The 12,436-nt window shown below is 31.2% G+C and overlaps 1 protein-coding gene across 1 annotated transcript; it reads left to right on the top strand.

The window, feature by feature from the left end:
• The first annotated feature begins 4,664 nt into the window (after positions 1-4,664).
• Positions 4,665-7,650, top strand: LOC145307287 (uncharacterized). Its single transcript, XM_080149649.1, has 6 exons — positions 4,665-4,735; positions 4,980-5,041; positions 5,325-5,386; positions 5,609-5,665; positions 5,959-6,037; positions 6,736-7,650. The coding sequence occupies exons 1-5, from the start codon at positions 4,671-4,673 to the stop codon at positions 6,019-6,021; spliced, it is 309 nt and encodes a 102-aa protein (XP_080005775.1). The 5' UTR covers positions 4,665-4,670; the 3' UTR covers positions 6,022-6,037; positions 6,736-7,650.
• The last annotated feature ends 4,786 nt before the right edge of the window (positions 7,651-12,436 follow it).

Genomic DNA, 12,436 nt, shown 5'->3' with positions numbered 1-12,436 from the left:
TATCCTGTTACTTTATTATAAGGATGTACCTAACACAGATACTTTACAATCAGTGTCTGTCTGTACGTCCATTCGTCTGTATAAAACAATTCAGAATATAATTATTTGGTACTAGTGGCTACGCCCCTAAAGGCCTTTAGGGGCACTTGAGATGGGGTGAGGTCATTGAATTCAACAACAATGTTTTTATTTTAGATTTAAAAAGAATTAATTTAATTAAGTTAATTCTATTTTTTCTTTGGTTGGCGATTTCTCTTTGGGGGGTCTTTTTTAAGGGGCGATTTCTCTTTGGAGGGTGGTGGTACTCTCCCCCAAAATAATTATAAACCTTACCAGGTTCTATGAGAAGCTACCATGTAAAGGAGAACCATATCAGTTCAGTGGTTAGTGAGATCCCTTGGAACACACAGACACGTAGAATGTATATCCTGTTACTTTATTATAAGGATACATAACACAGATACTCTACAATCAGTGTCTGTCTGTATGTCCATTCGTCTGTATAAAACAATTCAGAATATAATTATTTGGTTACGCCTCTAGAGGCCTTTAGGGGCACTTGAGATGGGGAGAGGTCATTGAATTCAACATCAATGTTTTTTTTTATTTTTGATTTAAAAAGAATTAATTTCATTTAGTTTATTCTATTTTTTCTTGTGTTGGGGGGTCTTTTTTAAGGGGCGATTTCTCTTTGGAGGGTGAAGGTAACCTCCCCAAAAATAGTTATAAACCTTCCCAGGACCTATGAGAAGCTACAAAGTAAAAAAAGAAGCGTATCAGTTAAGCAGATACACAGAGAGATATCCTTTCACTCTATTACAATGCTTTAGCTAAGAAATATTTAATTTGTCGACAATTATATTTAACAACCCAATACATGACAAACCCTCGCCCCCCCTCCCAGCCCCTGTTAGTCCCCAAAGTTTTATAATAACTTTTTCTTATTTGTTGTCTTGCCAACTTTGGGGAATTGTATTTGTATTTTGATTGGTTGGTTTATTAAGTTAAGTGTCCAAATGTTTCAACCACTAAATGTAATCTACAGAAAGATTTTATGGTATAATATCCCTGAGTAAGTACATCAATTTATCGGCCATTGACTTATTACTTTAGATCCCTAACAAACACATTTCTTAGTTGTAGAGTAGTTGTTAATTATTTGGATGCAATTGTATATATACAGACGGACGTATATACAGACAGACCATAATTGTATAGTATCTGCGCTATATTTATGAATCCAGCTAGGCTGCAATAAAAATTACGGAAGTATAAACATATTTACAGTCTTTAATTGGCTGTAATTTTGATATATAGACAGACATACATACATTCCCTAGTTGTAAGGTAGCTATTATTTATTTGGATACAATTATAGACAGGTGGACGTACAGACAGACCCTAGTTGTAGATTATCTGCGCTACTATTTTTATATCCTTAAAATAAAGTAACAGGTTATTGTATGTCTTTGTGTGTGTACCAAAGGACCTTGCTAACCACTGAACCTAAGGGCCCCTAGATGCCTCTAGGGGCGTAGCCGCTGCTTGTATTGTATTCCATACTAAATGTAGTAAGGTTTTTTGTCTCAAGCCAAAGATTACAGAAATTGCGGGTGTGAATTGGTTTTACTTATAAGGGAAGCTTTATAAACACCTTGGGATGGTTTTGTGCTATTTTCCTGACATCCCCCACCCACCCTAGAGGTTAGGGGCGAAGCAACTAGCAGATTATAGGAGATTATACAGTAAAATTCTAAAATGATTAGTCCTATAAGGTCAAAAAGGACGCAATGGCTAAAATGATTAGTCCAAATGCGTCGAATACGACGCACAACAAATTATCAAAAAAAAGTATGTAAACTAACTAAAATTATAGAAAACTTAGCAGAAACTAAAAATATATAATAAATGCTATAATTAATTATAAATAAGTATGTTTTAATTCATTGATAGAAAAAAGTTAGACCTGGTGTGGAAATTTTTTCCTATTTTTTCCACCTCTGCCATGAAAATATGATTTCATCTGGTCATCTAATTAAGTGAGAGCCCAAGCAATGTAGAGGACAAAACTTGAAGCTATATTCAGTTATTTACAAACATTTAAAAAGGACATCATAAAAAAATAGAGTGATAGTATAGGTTTGAATTTGTGCGTCGTTTAAGACCCTATTGTCATTAAGGGGTTAAGTAGATACTAGAACAGTTGAATCTTAAAATTGTTTATCTGAAAGTTTTGTATTTGTGTCAAAATTTTTGAAATAACACCTTTCAAGCTACTAATCTAGTATAATTTGAAATATTCCTAAAAGGATGTTGTTCCTTTATTTTCTTACAATTTTGAATTATTTATAAGCTAATTTTATTTATGTATTTTACAACCAATAACATAACTACTAAATTGATTGTTTGATTTTGTGTTTAGAGGAAGCATACTTGAAGAAAGTTAAATCTGTTGGATTGGTTCAGATTATTGAAAAGAAATCAAACATTCCTGACGTTGAAGAAATTCTTGGATATTTGTTGCTCTTTTCAAGCAAGCATAAGGAAGAATATATTGTGACAGAAATATGTAATTTGATTTCAAATCATGATGTAGGAGCTTTTTCAAGATGGAGAGAGAAAAATGGAATAAATCAAGATAAGGAAGATCACAAGAAAATGGTACAGAAAATAATTCACTTCACTGATAAAAATGGTCATTCAGTTATGTACTACATTAACATGACTAACAATCTGAAGAATGGATTAGAACTATTATACACTGAGAAGTATGCACATGGTAATAGGCAAGCTGCCTTAAGGTGCATCAGAGGCAATGCTGGAAATTTTATGTTGGATGCCTGGCTGATTGATACGTACAAATTAGTGGATCCTTCAGAAGGAATGGGAAGGAAAATAAGTGCAATGATGGCTGTTTCTGTACAAATATTCTTATCCATAATATTCCTTGGATTTGATTATATTTCTGACATCTTATTGTGTAGAGAATATTGGATCTGGGCATTTGATACACAAAATGCCATTACCAATTCAACGTGTACTGCTGAGATTGATTATCAAACCTGTCTGGCAAATGAGATTCGGTTGAGCAACATGACTGATGATGATTTTATTCCACAAGTAGTTCAACTAGTTGAAAATGTTACCTGTTCTAGGACAAAAAAATGGACATCTTGCATTGAATTTGATGTTGAAACAACTCAGGAGAAATACATTCCAGCTTTCTATATCATGCTTATGACAATCATTGTTTCTACATCAAGTTATGTATGGATTACATATAAAACAAAAGTAGATGTGAAAGGTTCATATTGGATGAAGATATTACTGAAGCCCTTTTGGCCAATTTTGTACATCCTAGATGAATATAAGTTGAGAAGTGGAACAGACAAGGAACTTAGCTCTAGCCTCAAAGAAAAAGAATCTTCCTGGAAAGCTTTGAAATCAGTTGAAAATGGAATTGAGAACTACATTCAATTCTTTATACAACTGTTTCTCTTGGCTCCTTATATCAGCTTCCTGCAAACCTTATCTTCTGTAGAACTGTTTGAATTGGGACTTTCTAATGTTATTGGCATGTTCAATCTTTCTACGACTTGTAATGAGAATGGAGGATATTCTGCGCTTGGTAAGCTATTCCTGTCGATACTGTCTTTGAGCTATGGTATTGCATCAAGAAATACTTCAAGAAGAGGCCAGACCTTGAGTCAAACTATCAAAAACCTTGTTGTCTGGTTAAGTTATGTCCTTCTTTGCTTTGTTAGAGTTATGGCAATATTTTCACTTCTTGCACTAGAAAATCCTGTTGTTCCTGTCTTACTCTTTGCTTCTCTTCATTTTGCTCTGGTGTTTATGGTACTGATGATAACAAAGGAATTTACTTTTGAGAAAAATGTGAAAAGCATCTGGAGAGATGAAAAAGGGAAAATAGGAAATGAAGGAAGGCAAACAGTTGTCTGGAGAAATTTCTGTGCAAATATTTTAACAGAAACATTTCCTTACATTTTAAGTGGCATGGGGTCCCACACAATCATCATTAGTTTTCATGATGTCAAACAAGGTCCAACATTCTTCAAACAGTTTTTGTTTCAATTCTTGGTTGCTGTAGAAAATCTAATTCTGTTATCACTTCCTATACTATGGACCAATATCTACCCTACAACAGACTGCTTCAGAACAACTTCCTCACAACTTATCTTGGCTGGAACTCTTTGGTTTGCTGGAATTTGTTTACTGGTAAGGTTTTACTCTTGTCATTATAATACATTATTTTCTTTAAACTGTAAGTTGTTTTCATGATAAATCAAAATAGCATAAAATCTCTGAAGATTGTGAGTATTTCTTTGTTTTATTTATTACTTTTGGTGAGATTATTTTGGGGTAGTGGGTAGCAATGTAAGGTTAGAATAATGTAGGCATAGGCCTTGCAAGGTTAGAGAATCCTGCAGGGGATGTCCCCTAAGAATGAGTAAGAGAATTTCAATCAACTTTAATTGAATAAAATTTAGGAGTGTCAAAGTGTAATAGCTTTCAGAACTTTTTTTTGCTGTTACCACTTTTTATTTTCTTTCAGCCCTTTTTATATCTTTTGGCTAAATATACAGAAGTCAATTAATTTACAATTACAAAATATATTTTTATAGGTGGTGTATTACAAGCTAATACATCCTATGAGTGATGTCAATGGTTCAGAACTATTCAAACATGTTTCTCAGTTGATAACTTTTAAAAAAGGGTATGTTTATTACTATTACTAGAAGTATCTAAATTTCTAAAAGTTCATAAGAAAAGTGTTAACATCACCAATATATCTAAAACCTTGCAAATGTAAACTATTCAAAGTTATTTTTTAGAAATTCTTCCTAACTTTATGTTAAATTTTCAATAAATTAGTTAATAATGATTTTATGCATTAAATAAACCTAAAATAATGTGCTTTTAAAAATTTTTTTTTATATTATTTCTTTATTTAAATTTAGCTTTCTGTGCAAAAAGAGAGGAGAAACAGTGGCTGACAAAACAAAAGAAGGATCAAAACAAGGTAAGATTATTTTGTTAAAAAGAATTAGTGTCATATCATAGATTAGATCATATAGGTTTTTAGTATTTGTAACATATTAAAACATTTCAGGAATAGTCCCTTTTGTGGCAACGTACTTTTAAAATGGCTTTTTATATTTATTTTATGTTAGGTTAGGTTATATTGGGCTAGATGATTGCCTCACAGGGTTAGGCAATTGGCCCCACAGGGTTAGAGCCCCACGCAGGGGCTAGAAATAGGAGAAAATTTGTCTGATTTATTTTTAGACAAACTAATATTTAAGATATTGAAGCTGTTGAGAAAGGCAACATTGGAGAGTCTGAAAGTTTGCTGAATGTCATTGAGGTAAATTTTTCTTTATTCTCAAAATCCTTTCTAAATATTCGTATGTTGGAAATTAAAGAAAAAACTGTTATACATTATCTTAAATGATAATCTAAAGAAATAATTGTGTATATTTAAAAGTTTGTTCAGAATAATAAAATTACCAATTACTTGAAGAAAAAAATGTGTTATAAATTTAGATTTTTTTAGAATAACTAAACAATGCAATATTTAAAATTACAGGATGATTGCAGCTCTAGGTCTAATGTGGAATATCAAATGACTACTTTTGAGACTAGGGTAAGTGTTTATTTACTGAATAAATTCTCCTTTATAGGAAAGATTTACCTAAGTCAAGAAATGTGTTAATTTATTTAGATTTAATGCTATGGATGGTTTTAGGCTATTTCTATTTTTGATTTTTTTATATCAATACAGAGATACTTATATTATAACATTTTTCTAGGATTAAGAATAATTCATAACTTAAGCATATAATATATGCAATTATTTCCTATAAATTAATTTAAATGAATAAAGGTTAAAAAATCCACATGTTGCAAATTGCTGAATTATATTAATGTTTACTATAGGCTGATGTTCAGCATGCAGATGTTCCTAAGTGTGAATTGTCTAGTCAAGACTCAAGAGAATAAGAAATTCTCATACTAGGTATTTTAACTAACTTTTGCCTTATATTTGGGGTGACAGGATAGATTATTAATAATAGAGTTTAGCTTTGAGATGCATTGCACCCAATTTTATAATTTTTTGGATAAACCTCTTGCTTCAAATCTTAAAAGTCTCCCATGGAAGACAATTAAGGCAGTTTTGTCTTGGTTTGACACATTTTTCAATCTTTTTTTCTGAAATATGATGAAGTAAGATTTTCAAATTCAAAACCCAACAAATAAATATTTATGTAATTTTTTGGATCTACTGCAGTTCACGGTAAAATATTGCTGGTAACGAATATTGCCAAAAAATTATGAATTTTAAAGGCTGCTAGCTGCCAAACGGCTGAACGTACATATCAAGCCCGCACACTGTTTTAAGCGGCATAAAAAGGCCTACAAATAATCTGGAATAGCCATAAATCAATAATGCATAATTATCTCGCCGTGCAGAGAAATACGCGAAAAAGACCTATTTTACGCGTTTTTTCTTCAGTGAAGCTTTCCCTGTGCATCATTGGATCTTGTCTATTCCAGATTATTTGTAGGCCTTCTTATAACGCTTAAAATGGCCTGCGGGTATGATCTGTACGTTCAGCCGTTTGGCAGCTAGCAGCCTTTAAAATTCATAAATTTTTGGCAATATTCGTTACCAGCAATATTTTACCGTGAACTGCAGTAGATCCAATTTTTTAGGGACAATATCACCATGGAGCTTCCTAGTCAAAGTTTCTGAGTCACAAGTCAAACTATTTACAAGAAACAAATAACAAAGGTATTTAAGAATTGCAATATAAAGATTAAATGTGGCAATTATAAATCATTAAACCAAATCCTACTAAAGCTACTAGACTAGTCTCGGAGTAAAGGATTTCTTACCAATATAGATAAAGCATAGCAAAACCGAAAATTCTAAGCAATATTTTTTTATTTTTAAAGACTAAATATTGAAATGTTTAAGCACACTTTTAAGTAAAGATTTAAATTTGTTTAAGTTTATTTGTTCATTTGTTTCTTTCTAGAAAAAGCTTGGAAATATGTTTTTTTCTAAAGCTTTATAATTAAGTATCTTCATTTGTATTTTGTTGCAAGAGTTCAACAAAGCTGTAAAATTTTGTACTTTTAATTATATTTTTAGATTTGCTTCTTTTTTTCTATTTTTACTTTTAATTTTGATTTTTTACAGTAACATACAATCTAATAATCTAAAATTTAAAACAGTTTTTTAACCCAAGTCACATGTTTTAAAATTTTGTTACATTATTTGATTTCAGAGATTAATTTCATCTATACCCTCTTTTTATCAAGATTCATTTTAGTTATATAAGCAGCTTATAGTAATATCATTTTAAACTTATCTCTAAGTTTAGTTTAAATATTAACAGTTAGAAAACTTGATGATATGACAATTATTTGTAAAATGAATTATGATTTGGGCCCAAAGTTTTTATGATGGTGCCATTAAACATTGTTGTCAAACCTAAAATTAACTAGTTTTAGTAACGAACCTACTCTATAATTTACTTTGTCAGTTCATAACGATATGGGGAAATGAGATTTTCCAATGGCCTTCTTTTTCTTTTGGGTACCTTTTTTGTCTGCTAGCAACTTGCTTTCCGCTCTTTTGTAGTGACTTGATTGTATTAATATTATATTTCCAGTGCTATTGGTTGATTTTCATAGACTCAATTGAAAGTTGGCACAGGATATTTGTGGTGGGACATATGTTTATTTTTTGGTGCTACTTATGTATGTTGTCATCCTTGTTTTTTTTAGTAATTTATTATAATTTTTTAATACAGGGAGAGCTTAAGGGAAGATAAATGTATATCCAGATATTGTGATGATAAACAGAGTTATTTAAGTTATTTTTGAAAGAATTTATCTTCCTGTAACCCATCCCTATGTTCTGTAACTAAATTGAATTTATTATTGTTATTCAATAAGAAACATTTTTTCCAGTTTTGCTCTAAATTAGATTAATTTCTTCTGGATGAAAACCGGTTCCTAGCAATACTTAAAAAAAATATGTATCATATTAGAGTGAATTTTCCACAAGTAACATTAAAAGATCACAAAATTTATCCCTTGTTTAGAGACCGAATCTACGGCCCATTAAGTCCAACAAAGCTGGAATTTAATCTCAAGGTCCCTAGTGAGTATTAATTCCCCTACCCCCCCCCCCCCCCACCCTAATTATATATATTGTTGTAAAAAAAGGGGGGACCTTGTTTATTGCTTTTGGTCAGGTTGGGTTAGATTGAGTGCTGATTAGCCCCGCAGGATTAGGGCACTTCATATAGAAGTAGTGCCACCCTTTAGGAATAGTAAATACCCACCCAATTTATTTTCAATCTATTAGTGTTGCGCAAAAGGTGTATGTCAACACCTCCTTTAAATTGAAATTTAAATAATAATTAATATTTTTATCCCTAAATGGTTCCAAACCCCCTAGTGAATTGTTATGCAAGCCTCTAATTTTAAAAAAATCATAATAAGGGGGGGGGGGGCTACAAGAGGTAGCACCAACATTTCTGCAAACACAATCCTAATTTATATCTAATCAATGATTGAAAAAGCTTGAAATGCTTATTATAGAGCAGCTATGTTACTAAGATATTATAGACAACTTTCCACGGATATTGAATTGAAAATTTATAAGAATAAAACAAGTTTTATTAGCCCTGAGGGGCCAAAAGGCCCGGGATAACAAGTAGTATCATTTTTATGATTTTTATTTGAATTTCATGGAAAATTGTCTGTAATATGATGATGCTATAAATGGTTTATCAGTATGGCTAAAAACCGGTCCTAATCCAGCAGATATTGATCAGTTCAATTAAACATTAAATTGAGCAATAGAACATGTGATTTAATGATGAAACATAATTTGTTTCTAATTTGTGCTTGTAATTGATTATACAATTTTTTCTCCATGTGTATAGACTTTAAGCATTATGACAACATACTGCATTGCTTTAAAGTATAATATTTTTATAAAGTAAAAACTAGATAAGAAATTATTTCTTGACTAAAATTTCAAAAAGTTTGGGTATAGTCGCTTTTTGGCAACTCCTCTTAAGGGGCGTTTCATTGTATTTTCACATTAGTTTTTATAGGTTATTTTAGGTTAGGTTAAGTTGGGTTAGGTGATTGACCCGCTGGGTTAGAGCCTCCACAGGGGCTAGAAATAGGGGAAAAGCTACTGTGAAAATACAACAAAACGCCCCTTAAGAGTCATTGCCACGAAAGGGACTATACCCAAAAAAATTTATGGTTTGCAGTAATAGTCCACAGAAACATAGATAAAAACATTAATTTCAAACATTGTTCTACAGCTATTAGGGCTAACAATATGAATATTTTTATGTATTTTTTTGTGCTTGGCAACTCTTAATTATTGTCATTCTAGTTATTTGCTTATTACTATGTTTTATATTGTATAATTATTGCATATGATGATATTCTATAGAAAGATAACAAAGAAGGATTTTACTAAAAAGTTATTCTATTATGTAGTTTTTACAAATTATTTTTAATCTAATCTTTTTTATTTTAAATCCTTTTAATCTAATGAAATCTATTTCAAACATTAAGCTTAGAAATAAAACTTTCAAGTAACAATAATTTGAAAAATTACTTCTAGATATTGCCTAAATTTAAATTCAAATGATTAATTACTATATCTTGGTCCTGCCTATAATAATTCAACATAACTTTTTTTTTAAAAAAACAACAATTTATAAAACCATACTAGAAATATTTAATATGAAATGAAGAGCAAACCAACATACAGACAATTAAATATTGTTTTTGTCTTCCTTTTTATTAAAACAATTTCAAAAGAATAATTAATGAAATTCTAAATTTTTAAACATTAATTTTAAAATATAAATGATGAAAACTATAAATTGATAAAACTATGTTATGTATGTTATGTTATATTTAGTAATAAGTATCCAAATAAACTTTTATTTCTATTAAATGGATGAAATATATTTTTTCAAATTTCACAATAATCATAGTTTAAAAGATAGATTTGAATACTTATTACCAATATTATGATTTGATTTTTGTACAAAGCAAGCCTGTAGGACATTCAGATATTTTAATTCAGTCATAAAATAATTTTTCCTTTAAATATTTTATAAAGTTTTTCACTTGTTTAAAAAAAAATCAGGTATTGTTGGTTTTGTAACATCACCTAGGGTATTTCATCATATTTTCATAGCAGCTTTTCTCATATTTCTAGCCTCTGGGGAGAAATTATTAACATTTACCTAACCTAAAATCTAAAATAACCTATCAAAAGCTTTTGTGAAAATACGAAAAATGCCCCTTAGGAGGCTATGTCAAAAAACCACCCAAAAATTTTCATTTGTTTAATAGCTTTATATTTTTCATAAAAAGATTTTAAAATTTTGTAATGAATTCAACTAGTTGTATTCTAGAAAAACCACCTGGATATTGCCACAGGCATGCTTTACTGACCCGGAATTAATTGATATACGATTTAAGGATAATGGTTTGGCCACAATTAGTAATTTAGGAATTATTAATTGTTCTTTGTATTTTTATATCTTTTGAATACAGTTGTTTGCATTAGAGTTGTTTTTATTTTCCGTACAATAATATTTTGTGAAAGCAAAGATTTTCTATAATTAGGGTCGGTTAGCTCTCTGTTAGTTTAGGCATGTTAAATTTTGCCTATCGATTTCAAACTTTGCATGGTGATTCTTTTGTAGTTAGATACAATTTAGAATGTATCTAAACTCTATAATCTTTACCAGAATGTCCATAAATTCATTTCAACCCTCCCCCTCTTTTTACTTGAAATTAAAAAAAGTCGAGGTATTGGATTGTTTGTTTGTGTTTTACTTTGTAAGTCAGTTTATATTTTGTTATATTGGGTAGTGGTACAGTGGAGCCCCACAGGTTTAGGTTCCCCTGTATAGTGAAAAAAAATCAGGGCCTTAAAGGGATAAAATAATGGACGATAAATTGATGTACATCCCCAATGATAATACACATGATGATGGTTGAAACGTTTGGACACTCAACTTAATGCACGATTCCAGGGAGGGAGAAGACATTGGGCTATTTAATATACTGGTCCCCAAAGTTTTATAATAACGTTTCGTTGGCTTAACAACTTTGATTGGTTAGTTGATTAAGTTGAGTGTCCAAACATTTAAAACAATTATATTTATCTACATTTGATATGTAAGTCAATTTATCAACCATTGTTTTATCCCTTTAGATCCATGGAACGAACCAACCTTAATTTTAAAAAGTCCCCAAAGTTGTTGTGCCAACGAATAAGAATATGTTATATCAAAATTTTGGAGATTAGTGAAAAAACAGCCCAATGTCACGTCCCTCCCTAGATAAAAAATATCGTCCTACCACTGCACTGGTCAATTAAAATTTATACTGGTCTGCCATTGGTCATTTTGTCTGTTTATCAGCCAATCATTGGTCATTTGTACTGTCTGACATCATATTTGTATAGGCACTATAAACACAGGGTTCTAAAGGGAAAAGACAATTGCCGACAAATTAATGTACATCCCCAATGATTTCACAACAAATCTTCAAATATGTAGATGATTACATTTAGTGGTTGAAATGTTTGGACACTCAACTTAATGAATTGACTTATTAAAATATATTAAAATTCCGCAAAGTTGTTAAGCAAAAAATAAAAAAAAACCAGGTTGTTTGAAAACTTTAGGGACAAGTGTAATAAACAGCCCAATGTTCCCTCCCTCCCTACTATAAACAGCATCTTCAGCATAGTTGTGGTTAATATTGACAATGATGTGCCTATTATGGTATAGCGGGGCCCTAACCCTGCAAGAACTATACCTATGGAGCTTTGCTCTTACCCTGCGGGGCTACCAAGTAGCTAATATAACCTTACCTAAAGTAATTAACCCTTAACAGTCGGGCCCCTTGCCGCACCTTAATCAGTCGGGGGGGGGGGGCGTTCAACGCCCCCCCTTATTATCTCATTTCCTATTAGAGCTAGAGGGCTAAAATTTTTTGTGCAAGTCCCCTGTGTTATGATGAATTTCCGACCTTAAGTAAGTCAAGGTCAATTTTCGTTTCCTTCACCCTTTTATTTAACAACCTTTGTTTTTAGGTCCTTTTTTACTTAAAAATTTCAAACGGCTGTAATTTTTTTTTTTTTGGAGCTAGAAGAAATTTTTTTTGCAGAAAATGTTTATTTTTATGTAAATTTTATATTTGAAATATCAAAACATAAATTTCAGCGGCCGCAGCTGTACTTTGCAGCTGCCAGCCGCCGCAGTCGGCGGTCGGCGGGAAAACCGCGGCGGATCTTTATGAAATTTAATTACATTATGTAGACATGTAAGAAAAGCTTAAGTTTAAA

This window comes from Acartia tonsa, chromosome 15, assembly GCF_053477335.1.
Source record: "Acartia tonsa isolate MP-2025a chromosome 15, ASM5347733v1, whole genome shotgun sequence".
NCBI lineage: Eukaryota > Metazoa > Arthropoda > Copepoda > Calanoida > Acartiidae > Acartia > Acartia tonsa.
The sequence above is the reverse complement of the archived record's forward strand: the minus strand, read 5'-3'. Positions and strand labels throughout refer to the sequence as shown.

What these genes read in the sequence shown, in the direction of transcription:
- LOC145307287 (XM_080149649.1), top strand. Translation starts at nt 4,671, where the DNA reads ATGAGTGATGTCAATGGTTCAGAACTATTCAAACATGTTTCTCAGTTG. An exon ending in TTGATAACTTTTAAAAAAGG is followed by an intron (nt 4,736 to 4,979) that starts GTATGTTTATTA and finishes ATTTAAATTTAG; the next exon opens with CTTTCTGTGCAAAAAGAGAG. An exon ending in GTTTGCTGAATGTCATTGAG is followed by an intron (nt 5,387 to 5,608) that starts GTAAATTTTTCT and finishes TTAAAATTACAG; the next exon opens with GATGATTGCAGCTCTAGGTC.